This window comes from Mizuhopecten yessoensis, unplaced genomic scaffold (assembly GCF_002113885.1).
Source record: "Mizuhopecten yessoensis strain PY_sf001 unplaced genomic scaffold, ASM211388v2 scaffold4537, whole genome shotgun sequence".
NCBI classification, from domain to species: Eukaryota; Metazoa; Mollusca; class Bivalvia; order Pectinida; family Pectinidae; genus Mizuhopecten; species Mizuhopecten yessoensis.
In genome coordinates this window covers 229,703-257,321 of record NW_018405596.1, presented here as the reverse complement: position 1 = coordinate 257,321, position 27,619 = coordinate 229,703, and the positions used below count along the sequence as shown (strand labels likewise).

General features: G+C 36.3%; 1 protein-coding gene across 2 annotated transcripts in view; it reads left to right on the top strand.

Annotated features, from left to right (window-relative positions):
* Nucleotides 1-27,619, top strand: part of LOC110449254 (potassium voltage-gated channel subfamily H member 8-like) — a 138,922-nt gene that overhangs the window by 106,362 nt on the left and 4,941 nt on the right. For both annotated transcript variants that reach the window (XM_021496004.1, XM_021496002.1), the window contains exons 2-13: nucleotides 12,119-12,349; nucleotides 13,853-14,005; nucleotides 16,890-17,053; nucleotides 17,942-18,173; nucleotides 19,086-19,243; nucleotides 19,772-19,976; nucleotides 22,385-22,579; nucleotides 23,182-23,381; nucleotides 23,707-23,956; nucleotides 24,612-24,829; nucleotides 25,971-26,197; nucleotides 26,838-26,968. In XM_021496004.1, coding sequence (XP_021351679.1) covers nucleotides 12,119-12,349; nucleotides 13,853-14,005; nucleotides 16,890-17,053; nucleotides 17,942-18,173; nucleotides 19,086-19,243; nucleotides 19,772-19,976; nucleotides 22,385-22,579; nucleotides 23,182-23,381; nucleotides 23,707-23,956; nucleotides 24,612-24,829; nucleotides 25,971-26,197; nucleotides 26,838-26,968 — 2,364 coding nt within the window. The remainder of the gene's footprint in view (nucleotides 1-12,118; nucleotides 12,350-13,852; nucleotides 14,006-16,889; nucleotides 17,054-17,941; nucleotides 18,174-19,085; nucleotides 19,244-19,771; nucleotides 19,977-22,384; nucleotides 22,580-23,181; nucleotides 23,382-23,706; nucleotides 23,957-24,611; nucleotides 24,830-25,970; nucleotides 26,198-26,837; nucleotides 26,969-27,619) is intronic.

The window sequence follows — 27,619 nt, the reverse complement described above, 5'->3', positions numbered from 1 at the left end:
CTTTCTCTCTCTCTCTATCTTTCTGCATCAGCTAAAAACAAACAGGTGGCGTTTTCCAAATGTCTTGACAAAAGACAAACGAAACGAATGAAGAAATAGCACTTGAACATATGGCTGAGGAGATTCCTCCAACACTCCGACCCTGTAGTGACCTTTGTAAATAGACACCATTTCTGGTGATGAACTATAGGTATGGATCCCGAGATCATATATTTGAAGTGTGAGCTACATAGACATGCATAGAAAATGGAGCCCAATGGTCCAATAGTGCCACCTCTGGTGATGTCTAATATAAAACGAATGTCATGTCCACAACCCTTTAGTGACCGATATGTCTAATATAAGGCACCGCAGATCCAATCACTCGTGACGCTCTATATAAAATGGTTTCCTAGGAGGGTCTGATCTAAGGTGATTGCCTATACACACTGATTCCGGTGTCTCAACCTTGGATCGTTTTATCCATGTTACCGTTTCCTCAGTTTCTGTCAACATTTCTGTAAAGATATATTAAATATATATTTAATTCAAAATGAAATATGGTTCAAACATTATTTAAATAAGATGATTAAATGATAAACATGTCATTTTTCTAACGCATTTTCTGCGGTCTCCTGCTACTGGTTTAGAAGGCTGTTTCATACTTCTTCGATACATGTGATTTATAAATGTTCTTTTTGTTTAAAAGTGCGTATTGCATTTTTTTTCGATTACACTATAACGGAACGAATAATATACAAACTATAGAGGCTGAAGGTTGATAAAACTAACATTTATCATTACAACAGCCTGTGGAGATGTCAATAGACGCAACCACTATTTATCTTCTGCGATGCCTCAAATTGTGACTTTTACCACGGCTTACTGCCCAGAAGAAAAACATATCAGCGGCATGCTTGGCATTTCTCAGTAAGGAGGGTTGATTCAATAGCGTTTAATGGCAGTATGAGAGCAAGGCAGTTCCATCAATTGTCAAACAATTAAGTTACAATGGTCAATATCCTTACTCTCTGCTTTTCGACGGAACATATCCGGTCTTACGACGAACAAAGAGAGTTCCGAGCAGAGAGGAGTCCCGAGGGACCAGCTCAATTGCTGAAGGTAATTGTAAACGCGCGCGATATGTACAGTACTACGTGGAGATTTAATGATACAATTAATACAAATAAAGAGGTTACCTAGCGAACGTTTGTCATCGGAGACTAGTAAGGCTGTCGGGTTTCTACAGAAAAACGTTATTAGCAACGATAAACATCTATTGTTATACATGAGCGCATTATATTTACCATATGATGGCTTAGAAAGAAGTACATTGACATTATTTATAGATTACTATGGAGATGAACTGTATTTGTGAATTTATATGTACCATGCATAAATGTTCATTAAAAATAAACTTTATTAATTTGCAACAATTATGAAATAAGCTTTTAAACTTATATTAATAACTCTTATTGGCCCGGATGTTAATGCGCGAGGGTCTTAATGTGGGAGGAAACCGGAGTTCCCAGGGGAAATCAACGTGGTAGGGCAGGTGACCCTATACCTTTTCACGTCCGATCGGGGAATCGAACCCCGGCCGCGTTGGTGAAAGGCAAGTGCGCTATCCACTGCGCCACCCGACCACCTGTATAAATGTTCATTAATTTATGCCTGTAATGATGACTTTGTTTCAATACGAAAGCGATATTCTGTGAAAGAGAGTTCTTATTTTTTAAACATGAATGTCTATAAGGAATGTGTTCAGTGACATATTAACAATGAAACTTTCTGCGCTTCATAAAATATTTGTTCGCCGCTACACTTACATGATACAATGTGTGTGTATTTACTCCGACACTAAAATGGATTGCAAAAATACAAATTACGAAAGGAAGTAATCTTTTTATGACTTGTACCCAGCACGACCCCCGAACTCACGAAAACTCACGATTTACGACCTAAAAAGCCTAATAGTGAAATACTAAGGAAATAAATTGTCCAACTACCTAGCAAGTGTGACAGAGGTCAGATATTCTTTACTTCTAAAAACAACTTGCCCCTCTAATCAGGGTTTGCTTGTTACGCAGACGGCTGAATGTGTCAGGCACCGATGATCATGAGTGATTTCTTAATCTTGAGGTCCAAGCAGTTTTGTTTTGGTCTGTTTGATGTAAATATGTGCAAAGATAGATGGACGCGGTGAAATTTAAACAAGCTTCATTGAATAACATTGATTGATACCTTATCCAACCATCGTATTTTTATCGAACAGTGAAAGCATTCTACAACCATTTACCTGAAATTGATCAGCAAAATGGTGTGAGCATGACAGAATATCCGGTTCCAGTTAGGGTTCACATACCGGAACACCAATTTGACGCTCCGATATGTCAATGTCTGCCGTGATGTATTGCCGGCACTAGCTCGTACCGAAGTTTACCCAGACTGACGATTGACTAACCGTCTAGTCAAATCGATACTGAGTGTGATTTAGTTAGAGACAGCGTAAAGAAATGTTTACCTAGGTGTCGGTCTAAATACGTTTCGCACTATTTGCTGTCGCCCTGTACAAACATCTCTTCATTGTGTGCGCCTGTTTACTGCTGTCTATAATGTTATTGACACGGCGCATTGATTTTTTGTCCTTGAGTGCCATCTATTTAACGAAGTCAATTGATTTCTGCAATTGCATGTATAATTAACTTAGGCCTTGCTTGGCTTTCCTTTAAGAGTAATATTTTATGTATAGTGTTTTTCTAATTAGGAATGAAGTCGTTGTGTTGTAAGACTTATACCCTGACATACACTATTGTTTTTGTATTTACAAAAGTAATAACAATACTAACAGCAACAGGAACTTAAAATCGTACTATTTCTCCTATGTTTATTATTGCCCCTTACTTCCTTTAATTTACCATTGGCTTTATGCTGTAAGGTTAACCAAAGCGAAAATTGTTGTTCAACATTATATGAACGTCAGAAACGTTACTGGTCAATTTTGCTTTACCATGCAGAGAAAACACACATGCATGTCCACCTTATATTGAATTTATTGGCAATTTACAGCGGTAATGTTTGTATAGAGCCTCCATAACAAGTGGCTGTTGTTTGTCATATCAACATAATTATGCTTTGAAAATATTTAAATATTAACCAAACTGAGCTTGAACGAGTTTTGTTTTCTTTAAATTCAAAAATCAATTAACGAATTTTGAGGGAACATGATATCTGACAACTACCAATAGTTTCGGAGTTTCTGAGACAAAATGTTTAAGACTTTTTCTGATGATCGCCGACATTGTAATTCAAACAATTTCAAAACCCGCATTGAAACTGTTTGCGCTGATAAGCTTGCTAATTGACCTGGAAATTTCCAAGCCATGTTCACAACTCTATATACAAATTGTCATATATTGTGCTTTAACGATGTTTGCATTGATATATTTACACCTGTTCAGGCAATCTACTCAAATTGTTTATTCACTTAATCACTGAGTATGAAGGTAATACGGTCTGTACATGTATATGGGTAATTCAATGTTAAATGTGGATTTTGAAGAATTTAAACGATGTTATGATCAACCTTGATTATTCTCTTCTCAAACGTATTTCCTCTTTCAATTTTTTTGACCTTTCTACCTATACCTCATACCACAATCAAGTAATGTCTTCGTTCTCTTATTGTTAGAGATGTCAATATCTTATTGGGGAAAAATCCTATTTCTTTTTTATAATAATAAGGTCGTTGTTTTTTATGTTCATTAGTATTTGTTGTTGTTTTGTTGTCACTTCCTGAATTCTCAATATGAGCACGTGACAAGACTTTAATTTAACCTAGATTTACATAGCGGGTTTCATAGATTAAGCAAAACACGCTTACTCCTCTGGAACGCTTGGTCTTATTTTGTTTGTTATTTTAACAAGAGCACCCATGTAGAAATGTCGTTTGTTCGTAAATTACCGTAGTGTTATCGATTTTGAGTTCGACTTACTGCTTTGTTGCTATATACTTTTGTATTTCTAGTTTTTATTCTGAAGTAAGCATCGTGTATTCTACTAATGAAATAAGCGTCATCTTGGTCTGTAGCTTTACCTTGGCCTGTTTTACATTTGAAGTATCAGTGCCCTCCGTAGCGGCCAAGGCTCGTGTTACTGTTGCAACAAGTGTCTTAGCCTACAATTTCTTTCAAATCAAGCGTCCTCAATACTTGTCCGTAGTCGCATATGTCCTATGTAGCGGTCGAAGCACACTTTTATTTATGAAACAAAACTCCTCAAATGGACCTAGCCTGCAAATACTTCCGATATAAGAAGTGCCCTCTGTTTGAACTCTGCATATTTGCTTTCACATGTTTTGTGACAAAGAGACTACATTGTATATATATTCTAGTTGCTTGCTATCAAAATATCATGTTTATGAAGAAGAATATGAACTCTTGAACGCTTGATAAATAACAACGATGATGATATGTTACACAAAAGATTGAGATGAAATACACCCTCTATTTCCTCTATTATTTTCAGGTATATCATAAAACGTATAATATGAAAAAAGCATTGCAAAGTTAATGTTTATGTAGATGACCGGTCATGTTGTTTGCGTTGGTTGTATATACATACAGAAATATGAACTCCTGTGTGCGTTTAATAGTACATGGTATTAATACATTGAGTACGTGATCTCGAAAAGAGACGAGGACAGATACAATGTATTAACAGTTATGATAAATCTCGGGGTGAATTGCCAGGAATGGGGAGTGGGAACCATTGTCAGCAAAAAAGAAATGTTCAATTAGTCATAAGGCGAGACACATATACATGTAAATACCTGTGTCTACCTCGTTATTCCAGGAGGCGAAGCAATATTAGGATATCCGAGTTAGCGGACCTCACCCACCCCTCATTATTACGAAATGTCTGGGTTCGCATCTAATCTCTGACATCCAATTAGTTCTATAAAAAGACTAGCGCTGTTAACGAGGTAGCTGACCGGTCACGCCACTGAAACATTTACATCTATACGGAGTTGTGAAATACGAACACCACTGACAAAAGAAAATCGGAACGTATTGCCAATAACTTGTACAAAAGCGATACAGAATGGAAATCAAGATAGCATTTGGTACGCCGTGTACATGTTTGAATCCGCGGAGCTATTTTGTATATGTTTAGCTTTATATGTGACTGAAAATAGTTTATAATATTCGTCGTTTTCGACCTCTTTAATGAGGACAAATTTATCATAAGAGCGAACACTACGTAACAACATAACAATAAGCATAGAAATCAAACGTGAAGGACGAAATTATCTATGGGCAAAAATACCACAGATTTTACCACCGTAACATGAAGGCTTAACTGGGCGATAGTTTCCCGGCACAACGCATGAGAGACAAACAAAAGGAGAAAAATAATCTTTTGTTTCTGATATTGCGTTTCATCATTCATTTTTTGGAAATTTAAGATTACAGAAGACATACTTTTCAAATATTTTTGATATTATTTCGATTTCATTATTGAATCAATACGATTAAAATACTTTTGACAACGCCATGGCTATTAAGGGTTAGTCACGCCTTACGTAACAATAACGACTACAGGTTTCCTCGATCAGACTCTCTCTCTCTCTCTCTTCCTAATTCTTCTTTTAAACCTTCTACTCTTTGTAACTGGAATGCCTTAGATGATTCTGTACGATCAACACCTTCCTTAAATTCATTCCTAATCTTTTAAATTTCAAATATACAGTCATCTCCGCCTAGTTACTGCTATTTAAGATTCATAGTTCGTAAGTTGAGTACCACAAATCAGATACCGGTGTTTGGGAGTTCTCTTGATTGCGACTTTTTCGAGCCCACTTTGTTGATAGTACAGCTTATATATTGTACATTTAACTGTCGCCATTCATGTGAGAATTGCGTTATAAATGCCGCTTTTGTACAAATGGTACGCAAATTTGATGTTAAATTTCAATAAATTGAATGACTTTGATTTAGAATTAAGTTATTGGAAATTTCTTTTTTCCGTCGACCCTAATACATTTCTTTAGGTCTATGCAACCACATATGAAAATTTAAATAAAACTGAAAATAGACTCTCCCTCTATTGATTAGCCTGTATTATTGTTATGTAATTACTACCTTATTTCCACAGATGGTACAGCCCAACTTTTTCTTGACAGGGATAGTCACTACACATTAGAAAAGTACGGGTTCATTATAGTGCAAGAACAACCAGGCAGGTAGAAAAAAAAACCGACCCACGGCCAGTACATGGCAACTGCCCCACTTTGGTCTATGTGGCCCCAGTGGTGGAGAGCTAGTGGTTGCAGAATGTCAGACGCCTTATTGGCCAACGGCCCCTTGAAACAATGCACATTATATAAGTAGTAACAATCAAGAAAGACAAGATAAATATTTAAAATTAAAAAAAAAAAAGAAAAAAAAATGGAGTTTTTAAAAAACAGTTTCTTGATGACTAACACATTTTTTAACTATGATGATCTATAAAACAAGGCCATTATTTATGGGGTTCAAGTTCCTGTCATGCCCAAAGACATGCACACGATTATCTCACGCCTTACGCCGCTAGATACAAGGTACGGTCTTGAGTTTGACCGAAAACGTCACTCTTGAGATTTTTATGTGTTACTGTGATCATTTCCTCTTCCGGAAATTTTTGTTATGGATTGTTTATGCTGTGGTTTCTTTTGCTAAATGACACATATTTTATTTCAAATCATTGCAAATGGTTGTACACGAGTTACTACAACTTCTTAAAGCCCTTTTGTGTTCATGCTGAGACAAGTGTTGTTCTTGTGTGTTTGCGCTGAGACAAGTTTTGTCTTTGTGCGTTTGCGCTGAGACAAGTTTTGTCCTTGTGTGTTTGCGCTGAGACAGGTTTTGTCCTTGTGTGTTTGCGTTGAGACAAGTTTTGTACTTGTGTGTTTGCGCTGAGACAAGTTTTGTCTTTGTGCGTTTGCGCTGAGACAAGTTTTGTCTTTGTGTGTTTGCGCTGAGACAAGTTTTGTCCTTGTGCGTTTGCGCTGAGACAAGTTTTGTCTTTGTGCGTTTGCGCTGAGACAAGATTTGTCCTTGTGTGTTTGCGCTGAGACAAGTGTTGCTCCTGTGCGTTGACGCTGTAGCGTTGTCTTTTATTTTTAATGTACTTCTGTCGCCTGTGAGTACTTGCAGTTGATTACAGCAATTTTTTTTCTACTTCATCCCTGAACTTTTAGAAGGACAATTCCGGAATAGAAATTATGACACTATATTGCATTTCTGAAAACAAAATATCACGCCGAAGGAAGATAAAAACAGGATCCTGAAAATGTGTGTCAAGGTGGTGTTAGGATTCAGAATCCTGTAGAGGACGGTTTGAGGGATGGCGTACTTGAAAGGGAAACCGTTAGGGTAACTCAATTTCAGATGCGCCTTGTCGGCAGTCTTCGGGATTATGAGTGTAGTTTGTTGAGCGAAGACCACTTTTAAAGGGCTATTATAATGTCACTGCCTTGCAAGACATCACATAATTTTCCGAGCGAGATCATTTCCCTGAAAGGTTTACGTCTGTGTCTGTCAGCATGTGTTGGCGTTTTTGCATTAATTTCGCCATGGAGATGTTTATTGGGACTCCCAATACACAGCGATTGTTAGACAATTTCTGTAATTAAACTTAATTAACCTTTCTTCAATATCTTTCAAATTGTCCACAGAGCGGATTTTGGTTAAGGTAATAGGATCGTGTCGCCATTTCTCAGTAGAATTTCTTCCAATTTTGGTTGTTATATTGCTTTGAAGTAAAGACAATTTTCTGCCACAAAAAATATAGGTTGTCAAAATTTTAAGGAATTTAAATGGAAATTTATGAAAAAAGGAATGACTTTTGAAAAAAAAGATGAAAGACACAATTTTTTGCAAAATAATGTCAAAAAAATGATACTGCCATAGATTAGAATTGCATTAATGTATATCAATTTCATAAATGCTGAAATTATGTCAAATAAATTATCTTTAAACGATTAAAAATTGACATTTTATAATAAAACCATATGCATATTGTTATTACAGGTAAGAGTTATCTTTCTTGAAAAACTTCACAGTAGTGAAATAGGTAGTCGGTTTCCTGAAGTACATGTACAGAAAAATGGATACATGTGGCTCATTGATAAAAATCCCACCTGAATTAATGCCTGCATTGCTTTGAAATACTTTAATATTGAGAGAAAACACTGTTATGTCAACAATAAACATACAATATTCATCAAACATTAGAATATGCGGAAATTGTGATACTGTCTCCCTACATTGGATTTTCAATTAGGGATGTACTTCCTATTTCCGTTTATCAATACACTCCTATGACCTTAAGTAAGCTGTCAGATTTATGTGTGCGATAACTAGAAATAACACGGCTGCAACAGTGTGGTTCACTGGACAGGTCTGGGCCTCCCTGTCATGTGTCAAATCTAATTAAGTATGCACACGAAGGATATGTGAAATCGACATTTTTCGGAGAATCAAAAAAGCCAAATCCGAACGGTTTTGTTTGTTTTCTTTCTTTCTATCTTTAATTATTTATTTCTTTGTTTATAGTCTTCTATCGTAGAAATGTATACAGTAGGTTATGTCACGATGTCACGATGTAACATGCACATGTACAATCGGTGGTTTGTTTGCGCGCTTGATAGCAAACTAGACCAAGTCGGCGGGGTTCGATTCCCTGATAGGACATAAGAATATGAGGTCATCTGCCAAACTCCTAGGTAAATGCAAATTAATTGCGGATAGGCCTTTGTCACGTTGTAATAACTTTACACATTCGTTCAATGTTAAAATAACTTGTTCACAATTCGTTAAACGTTGTAATAACTTGTAGATAATTCGTTCAACGTTGTAATAATTTATACACAATTCGTTCAACGCTATAAAAACTTGTTCACAATTCTTTCAATGTTGTAATAACTTTACACAATTCGTTCAACGTTGTAATAACTTGTACACAATTCGTTCAATGTTATAATAACTTGTTCACAATTCGTTCAACGTTATAATAACTTGATCACCTTTCGTTCAATGTTATAATAACTTGTTCACAATTCGTTCAACGTTGTAATAACTTGTACACAATTCGTTCAACGTTACAATAACTTGTACACAATTCGTTCAATGTTGCAATAACTTGTACACAATTCGTTCAACGTTGTAATAACTTGTATACAATTCGTTCAACGTTGTAATTACTTGTACACAATTCGTTCAACGTTGCAACAGCTTGTATTCAACGTCGTAATAATTTGTACACAATTCGTTCAACGTTGCAATAACTTGTACACAATTCGTTCAACGTTGTAATAACTTGTACACAATTCGTTCAACGTTGTAATAATTTGTACACAATTCGTTCAACGTTGTAATAACTTGTACACAATTCGTTCAACGTTGTAATAACTTGTACACAATTCGTTCAACGTTGTAATAACTTGTACACAATTCGTTCAACGTTGTAATAACTTGTACACAATTCGTTCAACGTTGTAATAACTTGTACACAATTCGTTCAACGTTGTAATAACTTGTACACAATTCGTTCAACGTTGTAATAACTTGTACACAATTCGTTCAACGTTGTAATAACTTGTACACAATTCGTTCAACGTTGCAATAACTTGTACACAATTCGTTCAACGTTGCAATAACTTGTACACAATTCGTTCAACGTTGCAATAACCTGTTCACAATTCGTTCAACATTGTAATTACTTGTACACAATTCGTTTGTCATTGAAGGCAATGAAATATGTTTAAAAAGCCGTTGGTTTTTTTCTCCGAGTGAGTCAGTTTACCCTCGTATATTAAGGTCCATATGCACTTCCATCCAGGCCAACAAAAACGATTAACATTTTTTTAATACACGGACAGTTAGTCCGAATTATTCTGACGTTTTATCGACTTTTTTCATATCGGTCTGTCGTCGATTAACGTCAGAACTCCGGCCCTCTATAATATGCGGGAAATATGCGACCCGCGCCTGGAGCGCACTTCAAACTGATATTTTAGAAACAAATCGTCACTTTCACACACAAGTCGCACATGGATCGAAAGATGGACAGTAAGATATAATCCCATCATGTTTCGATACGCTTTAAAATCCCAAACCCAATGTGATGTTAGCGAACCAGCAGTACGGGAATTCTTTGTATGGTGCAGGAATTATCTACTTTCAAATACAAGGGTTCTCACATTTTACCTAGCCTCTACGTGAATAATTGTAGCTTCAAATACAAGAGTTCTCAATGTTTACCTTGCAATGGTCGTACTTTTATGGAGGTATAAGAACTTCTTTGATGCTGGGATATTGATACATAGTATGTAATTACAATACAGAAACGTTGCCGAAGAGTAACGGTAATAACCCTTAAAATAGCCAGTTTGTATAAAGGCAGAGTAAACGTGTACGAAGATAGAATAAATTGATCTGAATAATATGAGTTTAGAAATGATCAAAATCTAGGTATTAAAAGGCGAAACACAATATTTCTACAGGGTGTATAGTGTATGCAGCAAAAGAGACGTGGATTTCACTTGATAGATGTTAAGGTCGAACATACTCCCTAAAGGATGTAATAGCCACCCTAAATTTCAACACCCTGGTTAGTCATATTCACAGCCCTTATTAAAATCGGAATATATATATGTTAAATGAATATATTAAACTTTTACATAAGCTAATACAAATGTACATAATTAGGTTTACGTAGTCAATATAATAAAGCATTTAGTCTATTTTTTTTTTCTCATAAAAATAGCTCACTGCACTAAAAACATGTCAGTCTCTTTCGCGACTTAACTGAACGCTACGAAATTACATAGTATTTCAAGTTCATTTATTTCTCTTTAATTAGGTATGAAGAGGCATACCGACCTCCAAAGTAGATGATTGTTGCTATGAACATGTACAAAAATCATAGTAAAACGTCCGAGTAACATAGTTTACTGGTATATATGTGTAAAACCACAAACCTATGACCATAAAAAACACTTCAACTTCATATAAAGTGTCCTTTCCTAACATTCAATGTTTTTTTTATAAAAATAAAGCTAAACATATTATAAACATGACCGCACTTTCAGCTTCAATTTTTATAACATATCTAGGGCATTTATAACATCACAGAATGTTTTTAAATGCCACATCATCTTAAGTTCATTGATCGATCAAGGTTACTATGGCTTTGTTTTCTTATTGATAATCAGTGCTAAAATACATTGTATATTGCCAGGGGATTTTAGTATGATTTTAGTGGTATCGCATGACAACATCTATCTTTATTTGAGGTAGGAATTCCTCTCAACAGCTAGGAGAAGAGAAATCAATCTCCGCATGACCTAGGCATATACATAAACTGTAAATTGTGGGTCATTTCTTAGCACTATTCTGCACATTTTTGAGCTATTCTTATAACGACATCAGCCTTAATGTCTAATTTTCGACTATTTTTAATAACAAATATACAAGTTCAGTATACTTAAATTACCTATATAAATTCCTATTTTTAATTGAGGTCTTTGAATATGACTTATGAGGGGGGGTTTGAAATTTGAGGTGGTCGAAGATTCAACGAATAGAGGGAGGCAACTCGCCTTCGATTTAATGACAGCTTTGTATAACCCTCTCTGCGCACCGGAGCTCAGAGTTTAGACTGCTTTGCGGACCGAAGGTGTACAAAATAAATTGTACTACATAATAGCCTGCCTTGTAAAATAGCAAACTAGCACAGGTTATAAAAAACGCCGAATACAAATGTTGTTTTGCGTCTGTTCAAAATGACCTTGTGGTATAAAGTACATTACTTGGTAAATGCTGAAGTTGTGTTTTACAACGATTTTGGGGACGGTATGCACGTTTACACTGTGACAATTGTGCGAAAAATTCGGAGTTTTTTCTTCATTTTTTAAAATCTCGTTTGATTTAGTTTTGTCTTTTTTTTCGCCATCATTTTGCCTCATTTTAAACTTCGGGACGATAATGCATCAAATAATTGAAATGTGACCTTAGTGTGTTGATAAAAAAAACAACTAGCCACACTCATTATTTTACGTACGTATGATAACTGTTGACCGTTTTATATCTTACAGACAGTAACTTCGTGCTCGGTAACGCCCAGGCGACAGGCTGTCCAATCGTCTACTGCTCGGACGGTTTCTGTGAACTAACCGGATATTCACGAGCGCACGTGATGGGGAAGAGCTGTTCCTGTAAGTTTCTCCGCGGACCGAAGACGAAAGAAAGTGAAAAGGAGAAAATTGACGAAGCACTAGAAAACATCGAGGAAATAAAAACGGAAATTCTTCTATATCGGAAAGGAGGTAGGTGATGTGAACGATTGAGGGAATTTAGGGGAGAGGAGGGGATTAAACAACGTCAACACAACGGCATCGGTGTTATTTGCACGCTTTTCTTCCCGTCTCACATTAAATGAGTCGTAAGAAGCAAACATCTATGTGTTGTCAGGATGTTCCAAGAATATCGTTTTCGACGACGGTAAAGGCACTTGGATTCCGTAGATATTAATGAGCGGTTATATAATGTAACTTAAAAAAATAAATGTGGAATGTGAATATACGTTAAAATGGCATTATTTTCTGTGTTGGTGCGTGAGAGTGAGTGAATCAGTAAGTCATGGTCAGTGAGACGAGAGAGGATGAGAGAGCTAGAGAAGATGTCAATATATCGTCGTAAATGACAATCAAACAGACAGGCACATCCATCCAAAAAAAATATACAAGTCAGACAGGTAACTTTCACACAGGTAGGTTACCTTTGGGGTAAGTATGAATCAAAACATAACTGGTTTGCCATTGTTTTCCAAATCAACACTTTTCTTTGTTCTCTAAAAAGTTCGGGAACTGAACACCCCAATAAAAGACTTTGACTATGTCTGTATTGTAGGACATCGTTTATCAAGATAATTACCCATTGTTTTCCCGATAACCAATGAAATGCAAGTTGTAAATATATAAAATAAAAAAATTGCAAATTGTGATAAAGCGAGGGTGGGAAGCTCCTTCATCCCGTCTATCAGCTAAACTATTGAGTTGAGTGCGAAGTATTGGCGAGAGTCTGCAAAATATGAATATGTTTAAAATAATATATATATGAACTTAATCTATTTCACAACGATTATGAACAGGGTTTCATTAAGGATATCTATTTAAGTTAACCAGACCTTGGCAGTGTCTGCTGTTTCCTGTCTGACATAACACATATTAAATATCTTAAGTATGGCGGAAGTCACACGCCACTTATGTTTCATATCCTATGTTTGACATCGAGATTGTTCTGGTCACTCGACTAACTATTGCCTGTTGTGTTTTTTAACCCTGTGTGATGTATCTGTACAGGGTTGACGTTTTGGTGTCTACCGTTTTAACACTGTGTGATGTATCTGTACAGGGTTGACGTTTTGGTGTCTAATGTTTTAACCCTGTGTGATGTATCTGTACAGGTTTGACGTTTTGGTGTCTACTGTTTTAACCCTGGGTGATGTATCTGTACAGGGTTGACGTTTTGGTGTCGACTGTTTTAACCCTGTGTGATGTATCTGTACAGGTTTGACGTTTTGGTGTCTACTGTTTTAACCCTGGGTGATGTATCTGTACAGGGTTGACGTTTTGGTGTCTTCTGTTTTAACCCTGTGTGATGTATCTGTACAGGGTTGACGTTCTGGTGTCTACTGATTTAACCCTGTGTGATGTATCTGTACAGGGTTGGCGTTTTGGTGTCTACTGTTTTAACCCTGTGTGAGGTATCTGTACAGGGTTGGCGTTTTGGTGTCTACAGTTTTAACCCTGTGTGATGTATCTGTACAGGGTTGACGTTCTGGTGTCTACTGGATATTATCCCAATCAAGAATGAGAAAAGCCAGATCGTTTTGTTTTTGGTATCCTACAAAGATATAAGTCGGGACCGATCATCATCTACTGATGTCCAGGAGAAGGAGAGTAGTGACGACGACAGTGACGGTAGGTACATGTATGAAATGATAAGAGAAAACAGTACACTGTACATGTACAAGTTATCACACAATGTACTGTGTTTTCTAGTGAATATACACCCATGTCATATTTTCTTGCATATAAACCCATGTAATATGACCTATAAACCCTGTGCTGGGTTGTAATGTTCAATTGTTTCTATTGTGACGTCACGCCTAGAACAAGTACGTACATGACGTCACAGACTTACCCACTGGAGTCAAAATGGCGTGTTTTTTTTTACATTTCGAGGTTGCATGAAAATTGTCGTTTTACACGAATAAATGCCGCACATTTTGATTATGTGATAAAAAGGATCTTACGCTCGTTTTTCAGAGGCTCGTTAAATTGAAAAAATCTTTGACTCGTTTCGTAAACCTCATATAAAAATGGAAACTCATGTTAGATTCTATATATATATATATTACAATGTACCTAAACACCCAATGACATGTTGTAATGAGTCCCGTATTTAACAACACATATACAGGAACATGGCCATTTGTTAAAGTTATATTTGGACCTTAACTGAGGTTTTCAGAGTAAATTTACTTGTTTTAGCGGTTTAGATCTCAGGTTCCTGTGTTTTACATGTGTAGAACATTTACGACATTTCTACTTTCTCTCTATTCGCGTCCTCTTGTACCTAGCTCCTTCTCGAGTTAAATTTTGACATCCTCCCCTTTCTCTGCATATATTGACTCCTCCTCCTCCTCCTCTCCTCCTCCTCCTGTCTTCCTCTCAACCGGCTCCTTCTTCTACTACTACAATCATACTTTCTTTCTTTCATTAATCTGTTACCATATTCTCGTCCTCCATCTCTTTCATAATATATTTCTGAAGTTATTATTAATTGTGTCACATATACTTGTCTCCCCTTGCTCCCGAAAACAACTTCAATAAAATCATGTAGTGTTTTCCCTAACTTTTTAAGATGGTATATCTTTCAATTATACACATGCTCCAACTTTCTCCTTTAAATTTCCTTGTAGCGTGTATTGGCGCTACAGGCTGTGATACAAACGATGTCAGGAATTTACTGTCGATCTTATATATTTTTTACATATTTAAGGAATGTTATTATTGACTTCGATCCATTTCTACGGTTCATTGTAAGCTAATCAACTAATTAAAATACCATTGTACCGTTTCCTGTGGGACTAATGCTTGTTTAGATTTAAATCAACACAAGGGTGAGCTATGTTTTCATCGTGATATTAAAGATATATATGTTTTAAACAAACTTATGTCTCATTATGGTCTTTTTACGAAGGAGTAGTACAACCGCTATGATGCAGTTGTTCAATACAGGTCGATAACCTGATCTTACTGAAGTCTAAGTAGTCGAGGGATCTCATGAAGGGCTCGAGGCTAGGTACTTCTCTACGTAAGATTGTATGTGTTCGATTGATTTTTTTTTTTTTACTTCGTAGGCGAAGGACACTTTCTTGCAAAATTAAAGACAAGAAAATGTTACATTTAAATTCTGGGTCATCAATAACAGAAACATTACGATACTATAATATATCGAATTGACCTTAGATACTGAATCTCAACTGCAGACATAACCAACACTAATCTAATCAAGGGCGGTTGGTCGAGTGGTTCACACTCCGGCCTTCCACGCAGGCAGCCGGGGTTCGATCCCCGAAGTCGCCGTACGCATGGATTATTCAGAGAAAGTGTTTTTCTCCTGCCCATACAACTCCAACAACCCAGATGGTGTATACAATGGTCTGGGGTGGATGTTGCAGTATCTGTGTTGTAGCATTCAAGTGAGGTGGCACTATAAATTAAACCGTTGGAAGCACGGCCCCACTACAAACAGAACACAATACATCTCAAGCACACATGCAGGCATACACAGAAAGGGACATATTAGCCAGGTGGGATAGGACTAGTAGTTAGGCATAGCGCCTGATAAGGCAGCTACTTCCTGTGAAGTCCTTAACAAATTTTAAAATTAAAAAGTGGAATATTGAAAGCTATTAACAGGATAAAATCCTCATGCCTCTTGAGAAAACTTTCTTGTATATAATTATGTATTTGCTGGGATCAATCCAAACTGTTAAGACGTTATTTTGTTTACATTTTTTAACTTCAATCGTAGACGAGATTGATAACCCAAAACAGGAATTACAATGTACCTGCGTATTATGGAAAAAATGTTTCGATAATGACTAACAATAGATAAGAATCTCGCATACGCTGAATGCTAAAAATAAAATTAAAAAATAATACGTGATGCTGTTACCATTTTGAACACACAGCTGTACAGCTGACATTCGATCAAGCCCAACTAAAAAGTTGCAATTTCAATAATTTCCATGGCAAGACAACAAATGCACTGAAATTAAAAATTATACATTTCAGCATACACTATCTCATACGGTGATTCGTGAATGTTTTCCACAAAGAAATTTTCTCCCTGACACAAATGTACCACCTGCATTATAAACGTAATAGGATTTCATTTAAAGAATTGACCCGTTCTGGAGTTTTGTATGTAAGCTCAAGTCATATTTTAAGTTTAAATCTATTGTAGATTGGGCGAGTCCAAAGCAAATGTATCTGGGGGATATTTATTGACCCGTGCATTCTTTCAGTGTCTTGCTGAAGAATTCACTCTGAGAATAGGATAAGTTGCAGGAAAATGTGGATATGACAGCAATATGGTTTTTGGTTTGTGATTAGCACGGGAACTTCCGGTATGGAATTCCCTGTCCCTGTACGATTGGAGACATTTTAACAATGTGAAATATGTTGAGATTTAATGCAAACGCCTTGGGAATATGAAGCTACAAGGATATCCTTTTAACTGTTTCCTTTTTATGTTGACTTCCGGTTTATATTTCCTTACTTACGCCGACAGATGAGCTCGATGAGAATTTTCGGCCGCCGAATGTGCGATGTCGGGCAGACATGCCGTCCAACTGCAACTATCAGCGCAGGCGCAGTAGAGCAGTACTTTACCACCTGTCAGGACAATTTGAGAAACAAAACAAAGCCAAAAGTAAACTCCAAAAGCTTAACAAGGTATGTAGATAACTTCAAATCTAGCATTTGTTTAAAAACAAAACAAAATCATAAATATACTCCGAAAGCTCAAGATGGTATGCAAATAACGTAAAATTAAGCACGTTTAACATCCTATTTTTTACAGAGTTTGCGCTCACTTTCGCTCTCTGCACCCCAGGTGTATGTCATAGCAAAATCGAAGGTTCAGTGCGCATCACCTGTCGGATGAGACGAGGAGAATAGTTTGATCATTTGATGAACATCAAAATAATCTGTCGGTCGCATAACGGTAAAATTGTCTGGCTATGATGTCGGGTGGGGCTCCTCTTTGATATTCACAGGACAGACCTGTATCAGCCCAACGATGGGTCAGGTTTTGTTTAACCTAAGACTAATCAAATAGCTAGCCGCATACCTTCAATTTTAATACTATGACATATTCCAGAGGTGCAGAAAGCGAAATAGAGCGTACTCTCTGGAGTATCGAGGATGCATTTTAACATCAAAACAAAATCATAAAGTAAACTCCAAATCAAAAAAAGAACGTTGATTTCTACAAACCGAGCTATATGCGCAAACAGTTTTTTTATTTTATTTCTCAATGACATACAAAATGGAATTGAACAGAAAATATGATGCCAAAATCTCGGAAACAAATATCAGTAGTTTTCTGTTCTATTTGCGATAGAAACCCATTAGGTCCGATGTGACAGAGAACAGCTCCTGACGAGCCCTTTTTTCACAATGACAGGATAAAATGTGTCTTTTAGACGAATATGGTTGTGATATCTACCTCGTAATCTTGTTTTCACATGAAATTAAATGATAAACCCATTATGTTACATCATTTTACTGCACATGTTTGTACCTGTCCAAATATCTCATGACGTTATTTTCCTTTTTCAGCTCACAGAATCCATTTCCGGTAAAATGCCAGAATACAAAGTACAGGAAGTGAAGAAATCGCGCTATGTGATATCGCATTATGGGATATTTAAGATAGGCTGGGATTGGTTGATTCTGCTGTGTACCTTTTACACCGCTATCATGGTGCCCTACAATGCGGCATTTACACGCGAGAATAATTATAGAAGTTCAATTTACTCCGATGTTGTTGTGGAAATTCTCTTTATTATTGGTAAGTAGAACTTTACTTACTACATTTGTAAGACACATGTATACTTATATTTAATGTGTGATGGGAACACTAGATGCACTGCCTCCAAAGACAAAAACATTTTTAAAGAAGCAAAATATCGGGCAGAAGTTTATATCAGAGAGGGGTTTCGGAACCACCAATTCAGTTACAATTCTTTACACAGAATCCTTGACAAATAATTTTCAACTTTGCCAATATTGGTGTTAGTCTAACATTTTTATTGAACACTATACTTTATACTGAGAGTGCATAAAATAATATGACATTCCGAATAGAAGAAATCTAATATTTTAATAATCCCATCTGACCGATAAACAGTAAACTTCGTTATGACGGACTGACCGACGTGGCTGCACTTTCTCTTGATGGTGCCTCAGCTGTTATAAACGTCAAACAAACAGGCAAGACATAACTCCATTACTTTATTTATGGTTTGTCATGGTTAAAATCATTCTGAATAAAATGCAGCGTAAAGTGAAGAACACGGTTTTATAACATCTGAGAGTAATCTGCCAAAACCGACAGGCACTGGTTGGTATTTAGATTGTTGTTCATTAGTATCACAACCACGTTGTAGTGAGATAATCCAATACTTTCATGAACAAAAAAATACCCTAGATATCATCGCTTCGAAACCTAGTACCAATATATATTATTAAACGTAGTATTCATTCGTTGACAGATATTGATATTTTATAAACAATACAATAACATTGAATGTCACTGCATCCAATATTTTGTCCCAAATTATATATTATTAAATATATTATCATATATATCATCTTTGACAGATATTGATATCTAATAAACACAAATGTTATTGAATGTCACTGCAGCGTGAATTCTGTCCAAAAATAGAAATTATTAAATATTTTATTCATTCTTCGACAGATATTGTGTTAAACTTCCGGACCTCCTTCGTTAGTAAGAGCGGTCAGATCGTGTACGACGGCCGTATGGTCGCTCTCAACTACATCCGAGGCTGGTTCTTACTTGATCTCCTTGCTGCCATTCCATTTGATTTCTTGTATACTATTGATGTTAACACAGTAAGTAAATATATTACAGTATCTACCATTATTTAAGGATCCCCTACCATTGTCAAAAACCGTAACTATAGCAACTGCTTTGATAAATCATTTTTGAAAAAGTACATTATGTCTTGCGGTACTTTAATGAGAAATATTTAAAGTAGTGAATATTTAAACGAAAAATCATAAATAAGTCAAGGACAGTGTTTTTTTAAGATTAACGATAAAATTGTCCCATGTGAGTTACTAAGTGACGCTATGGTATACTTTGTGCGTGTGAGATGGTGCTTTGGCATATTTTATGTTAGTGTATTGACACTGCAGTATCTTTTGTTTGTGTTCTTTCTGTTTATATCGTATTCCTCTTTGCCTTTTGTAGATCGACTGGTTTCTTCTGCGGTGGTTCATGGTGTGTTGTTCTATTTTAGCATACTACAGGTCATCATGCAGACTTTTGATGAAGACTTCGAATTTTATTCTTGTCTCTCTATGTTGATACCGTTGTATTAGCATGCATACCTTTTATAACACTTTTTACATTTACAGAATACTCCAGTACATTTGCTCAAGGTTGCCCGTCTGCTCCGACTTGCCCGACTACTCCAGAAGATCGACAGGTACTCTCAGTACAGTGCCATCGTCATCGCTCTTCTCATGCTTCTGTTCGCCCTCACCGCCCATTGGCTGGCTTGTATATGGTACGCCATCGGCTACCACGAGATGCTCCACAGCCCTGCACACTGGACAACAGGTGAGGTCAAACTACACAAAAGGTGAGGTCACACCTGGGAAGGGGTTTGGACGTAATAGGCAGGACAATTGTAGCTTTTCGGCCAGGTTATTATTTGATAGATAGGATGTGTTGTTAACGCTAATTCAAACCCTGATATTTAAAGTTGCTGGTGGCACAGTAGGTAGCGAACCTGTCTTTCACCAAAGCAGCCGGGATTTGAGTTTCTGATGGGACGTGTAAAAAGCATTGGGGCAACTGACCGGCCACGCGGGTTTTCTTGGGAACTCCGATTTCCTTCCACATTATATATGTTAGACCCTCCGTGTACTCGAGCTAACAAGAGTGATTAATACTCTATAAATTAGAAAACATTTTTTCGTAATATGCCATTGTATACAATAATTTAAGATAAAAAATAAACTCCCGTTGAAAAATATTGCATTTACTTCTGAAATTATTTTCCTTTATTGAATATAGGGATTGAATGGGTTTTTTCCATGTACATTGCGGCAATGAATAGCAATAGCTGATCCTCAGAAGATATGTAGATCAGCTACTGCTATTCATAGCCGCAATGTACATGAACAACAAATCCATTCAATTCATATATTTACGTTACGATGAACTACAATAAAAAAGTTACAACACTTTTTTGCAGATTTAATATTTTTAATGCTAGTATCGGTCAGAAAACCATAAAAAAAGGAACAGCCAGAACTCCAGCCTACACACAAACGTCAAATTTTCGACTTCCGCAGATCAGCTGATTTTGTTGAAACGAAAATATATATCTAGAATCTAATAATAACCAACACCTGATATTCCTTTCATTTTTGAAAGATGTTTTTTTTCGCATTAATCACCGCATATTATATATGTTAAAAAGTGTATGTCCGCACTATTTCAAATCATCCGTTGAATGATGTAAATGATGATGAGTCGGTGGATGAAGTGCCCTGTGTCATTACAAAATTCTCTGAGTTTAATGTGCAAGTTGATGTCACAGAGATTACCCAGCCGGACGTTTGGGTGTTAGCCTAGATAGTTCGTGACTACGAGAAACCGAATGCGAGTCGGAAGTCAGTATATTAAGTTTTGAATTAGAAAGAATAATAATAGTACAATGGCGCACCATTCATGATTTTGTAATGTTTATTATTCTATCTCGCAACTACGTTATCTCGGAGAAAGGGATATAACCATTCGCAGAAACGGTATTATGTGTAGTAATATGAAGTGGTCATTGCGTGTGAAATCAGCTGGCTAGTTGCACGAGAATCGTTGTATTCATAGTGTATTCATAATTAAATGGCAGATAATTTTCAGTTGGAAGATTCATGTACAGAACAAACACCCAGAATGTAAATATACTATTATCAATGATGATTAATACGGTTTACCATTCCTTAGTATGGTTATTGTAATCTCTAACCATTCTATGGTACTTGATTAATAAAATTAAGTATGCGTAACCGAGCGAGATTGAGTCACCTGTTATCTGTTGATTGATATCTGTAAAATAATCGCAACCGAGGCGTAGGGTAAGACTATCTCGTTTTCCTCCAACTTCATATCCGAAAATATCAAAACATTGCTTGAATAGCCTGTTGTGAATTAAAGAATCCAAGATTGGATTATCTCAGTCGAGGGCTAAGATTCTGTAACATAATCCCAACCTAGTCGTAACTTAAGTATCAAGTGGAAGATCCCTGTCTTAGCCTCGAGAAAAAACGTATACTCTGTCACATAATAACGCGCAGGACATTCTTGTACGAAGATAAATTAGTTGCCATGTTCATGCTTTAACTACTATATTTGAGTACATGGGAACTGTTTGTTTTATAATTGACTGATACTTCAGTATGTATGTTTTTATAAATCGAACATGTCTTGCATTCAACCTATATATGTATATATATATAAATAAAACAAAACACGAAGACTAGTATAATCGGCTAGCGCTTTCGCCCATCTTGGGGCTCTTCAGACGATTCAAATTTATTTGTAACGTCATAAATGGAGTACACATACTTAAGACGTCAAAAATAATACCGTCATAAACAAAGTACACATAATGCAGACGTCTAGACGTCTTTTTTTATATTTTTATTTGTGACGTCATAAATGGAGTACACATACTTAAGACGTCAAAAATAATGACGTCATAAACAATATGTGTGACGTCATAAATGGAGTACACATATATACTTAAGACGTTAACAATTATTTGTGATATATATATCACATATATTAATTTAAATTATGTGATATATTACCGTCTATATTACTTCTTTGACCCATACCGACGATTTTACCGTCTATATTACCTCTTTGATCCATGTCACATATATTATATATTATATATATATATATATATATATATATAAACCTACTCTTGTGTGATTGTTACATGTGCATTGTTGCAGGCTGGTTGTTTGAATTGAGTGAGCGACTTGATAATCCAATCAATGCTAACAAGACAAACAGACCCGGACTGATGACGGCGTACGTGTCCGCCCTCTACTTCACGTGCAGCAGTTTGACCAGTGTAGGATTCGGGAATGTGTCCGCCAACACGAACGCCGAGAAAATATTTTCTGTGTGTGCCATGCTTGTCGGTGGTAAGTAGAAACGTTAAACAGTTTTAGCCCTTTGCGCCTATCGGGGTTTCTTAGGAGGAATCTATGCTTGCATTACCCTAGTACTCTCTGTATTGCGGAACATAAAGTAAAAAGGAAATTGTTTTAAAACTTCGATATCGGTCATTGAAATAATAATATAGCGACTGGAAAAATTTGATATCGATGTTATAGCTAGAAACTACCTTTTATACATATTTGCAAAAAGGCTGTCTTAAGGTTGTTTGAGTCTTAATATTGCTTTACAACAAATATTTATTTCTGTATTTTTTTATTGTAAATTATGTATGCTTATTATCTTGAGGATATCAGAATATTTGAAAACAGAAACATTTAAAGAGCTTGCCTCATTTGCTAACAATCGCGAGACCTTAAACGGCTGAAAGGGGCAGGCATCCTAAAAAACTGGGTCTGTAAGGAACTCGTTATTTTATATGGACATGATATTTCATTTTTACATTTATGTTCACATCACAATGCATTATCATAATTATATGTTAACTGGAAATATATAACGGTTTACAAATCATACTACCTATTACGATATTCACACTTAAATAACCAGTTATCTGCCCCTACTGTAGCTATGCTGCACGCCGTTGTATTCGGTAACGTCACTGCCATCATTCAGCGGATGTACGCACGTCGCGCCACCTACCATTCCAGGACAAAGGATCTGAAGGACTTTTTTCGCACCCATCACATCCCGAAACCTCTCAAACACCGAATGCAGGAATACTTCCAGACAATGTGGTCCATGAATAATGGCATGGAAGCAGGGGAGGTAATATCAATTCTTTATGTGTTTGTAGGCAGTATGCTTTAATTGGTTTGTACTAATAGTTATATTTTAAACCAAATGCCACAACGTTTCTACACAAACCACACCTGCGATTCGGGGACTAAGACAGGAATTGGCCTTCTGTTATCCATTGCACGTCGTAGAAGGTGCCGAGTAAAGATAATGGAGGAATTTCTTTTAATACATTATATATCCATTACAAATATTTGATTTGATTTATATATCGATATATATAATACTATCATAATTAATGCAAACGTACACTTCGAACATACTATAGAGATGTTTTGCTTATAATATTTTGCAGATTTTAAAAGATTTTCCAGACGAGATGAGGGGGGAGATTTCCCTACATCTACACAAGGATTTACTTTCTCTCCCGATATTTGAGAACGCGACGCAGGGCTGTCTGAAGGCCATCTCCCTCCACACACGTAGAGCATTTTCCGCCCCAGGGGAATTTATCGTCCATAAAGGCGACGCCATCAACTACGTCTACTTGTTATGTAGTGGGTCAATGGAAGTTCTAAAGACGGAAATGGTAGTGGCCATCCTTGGTAAGATCACAGAAATGTTCATGTTTGTTTGTGTTTTACGTCTTATTAAAAGCTATGGTCATTTGAGCATGTGCCAGGGTTTTGTAGTGGAGGAAACCCGTAGTACCCAGACCTGCGGAAAATGTCTGCAGGCCTCGAACTTGTGACCCTTTGGTGAAGGGCTGGTGGTACATGTAGCATAATGTCAGACGCCTTAACCACTCGGCCGCCGCGGTCTCAAATTTGTTTTTGTATTAATTATAATAATATTAGTGAATGAAATGTGCTTCTTTTGGGTTTTCTTTTCCATACAAGGAAGAATCTGAAGAAAAAAAACCCATGCAGACAACGATCAAAGAAATTCGGAAAACCCGTTTTTTCGAAATGTCACGCCGTGCAGAACATATTCTGATTCAGTTTTACTCTTGAATGGTCTTTGGAAGTATAACATCTTCGACAAACGTAACTGTAGATGTATCAATAACTTTGACTTTTTCCATTCAGTGTGGCATTATAAATACCTTTTTCACTTTGGTATCAGATAAAATCGGTTTTGAATTTAGTTGTTTTTGAAAATACAAATATATGATTTCCAATTGAAAAATATTGAACATCCTGCATTCATAAAACGATAACAGATGGTTTTAAATATTGAAATCGTATTGTCTTAATATAGGGAAAGGTGATTTATTCGGGACTGACATCAACCTCGAGGATCCTGTTGGGATATCGTGTTGTGACGTCAGATCTTTGACGTATTGTGAACTTCAGGGAATCAATATCAAGGGGTTAGCGGAAGTTTTAAACCTTTATCCAGACTTCGCTGAAAAGTTTACTCAAGATATTCGCCATGATCTCACATATAACCTGAAGGAAGGGACAGATGAGTCTGACGTAAGTGCTACTTATAGCATAATCTTACAAACCGGCAACCTCACTACTGGAAACTGTTGTATTCCGTCTTTGCGTATTGCAGAGTTATCTTCTCTTGTGAGCAGGGATTTATTGTTACGTCATTGGTTTGTGTGAGAAAATTACGTCGTTTTCTCAAAAATTGATGACGTTACTCTCATAAACAAATGACGTAACTGTCAATACCTGCTCACAAGAGAAGATAACTCTGCATTACGAGAAGACGGAATATTGTTATAAATAGCTAAGACTTCACTGATATACCACGTGTTCTTGCAACAATAGAATCGACACTTTGATCGATAACATAAAAGTTACTATCTGATCTTGATAAGATTAACAGGTGTGGCAGGACAAAACAAAAACATACAAAACAACCAAACCATAACTTGAACCTAAAATCGATGAATGAACAAAGGAAATATTTACATATAGTAAATCGAAAACGGACAAAGATAATAAGACCCGGTGTTCCCGGATGAAAAGCGCCTTATGCTTTATCGCTAATACTCACCATGTCAAGCTAGGTCAATTCGACGTAATATCACGTCCTCACATCGAGAACAAATGTATGAACAACAAAACCAATAGGCACTCTAATCAAGAGTCAAGAGTCAAGAGGCTTTATTTAACGTCGCACATACATGTAACATAATAACATTAGCACTGTAGAGCATACTACAAACATCGACGTTCTTATCAAACAATGAAATAACATATTCCGCTGTCGACCAAAACACTCTTTCGATTCGATTGACAATGTAATATTTGTTATTGCAACTCTCGTAGTGTTGAAACTTTCCAAGTACTTGTAGATTGTACATTTTGTCTTCATTTGCGTTTTTATGTCGGCTTGCGAGAGTTTCGACTTTTTAACTATGTGCCTTTTTATGTTAAGAGAAAGGAAACAGATAGACACTGGTTTCATTATAAACAAAATCATTAATTTTTATGGTTTTTTTTTGTTTTAATTATTTGAAAGTGTATACGTACTATATCCCAGATTTAGCATACAAGTACACCGATATGATAATCTATTATTATGTGTTGTTGGAATTGTATACGTCATACAGAAACAAACACAGTTCGATAGTATTCACTGTGTATATACATCTGTTTAAAGGGTGAATATGAAGAGAAACTTCCAATAACAAGAGTGATGACGCTTCCTTCAATCTCGGAGGATGACGAAGAAACAGACAGTGATCACGTGTTTCAGAGGGCAGATAACTCTAGCAGTCCAAACTCGCAGAAAGATGGCGGTAGGGAGTCCAGTCCCTCCTCACCTCTCCTTGCCGATAAATCCTTCACCTTCAATATCCCTAACGGGGACATCGAGAGGCTCAACAGGTAGCGATTGTGAAATTACTTCTGAGGGTATATGACTCATACATATTTGAAGAGTAGTCTTACCGTTCTTATATGTGATAACAGTTTTGGCGTTTAAGTATATGCCTAAAAAGTAGCTATTAAGCAAAATAGTAAATTCTCAGAAAAAAAACCCAGATTTGAAATGTTTCAGAAAAAAGGCAAAAAGGTTGTTACACACCCTTTAAGAAACAAATAAAAGTTAATCTTGAAGCGTTTTAGTAAACACTCAAAACGAACTGATGTTCTATTTCCATTTATATCAAACGGTATTTCAAAACTTTCTTCAAGTACTGGGAAATATGATTCGGACAATGACAATAATAGCAGGATATTGAAGTTCATAGATATTAAAAATGATAGGTTATTTTGATGAAGAGCTTGTTAAAGAAACTGTCACTCTTTGATAATATTATTTCTGACATCATATTAATAGGATTAATATGTGCTACAATAAATAACAATAAACAGTTGAGCGAAGTTTCAGTCAATACCCAAAAAGCATTTTAGCAGCGTTTGAAATTATCAAAACAAAAGCGCTAAAGTGAACAATTTGTTTTAGTTGTGGGATATGCGTTCTGTTTATAAGAAATATTAATTGTGTTGATGTTTTGATACACAGAGAACTGACAAGTCCCCTGTCAATGAAGAGAGGTCCTTCTGTCACTAGCCCTAGTCCCGCCACGAAGAGGGGTTACAACACACAGTTCCGTCGATCGTCCCTCAGGAAGCAGCGTAACCTAGCCACTGCGGGTAACCATTATCAGTCTAATATACATTGGAACCTCGTTATACTGCCACAAGTCGTATATTGATAATGATAATAATAATGATGATAGTATAAAACAGTTGTCATACTCCTGTACTAGCTAGAATTAGCCACTCTGAAGAGCATTTCAGTACATAGATATACAATATATACTATCAATACAATTAGCATATACATTAAATAATACAATTTTGAGACTTTGCAGGAGTTGCCTTATCAGGCACTAACTACCAGTCCTATGCGACCTCGCTAATATCTCCCTATGTGTGTATGCCTACGTGTGTGCTGGAGATGTAAAGTGTTCTGTTTGTAGTAGGACCGTGCTTCCAACGGTATCAGTTATAGTGCTACAGCACAGGTACCGCAACATCTACCCCAGACCATTTTATACTCCACCTGGGTTGTTTTATGATAAATGGAGATGTTGATACATGTACTGTAAAAGTAGAATAGGAAGACTTCTCATTGAGACGTTAGTGGTGTTGGAATTTTGAACCGGCAATGTCTTAATTTTTTTTATATTTGATATATATGTAACCTTAAATATAAATACTCACATGTGGATATTCTCACGCTATTTAACGCAACACGATATCCATTCAACATTTAAAAATGTTAAAGTAGACATTTAAAAG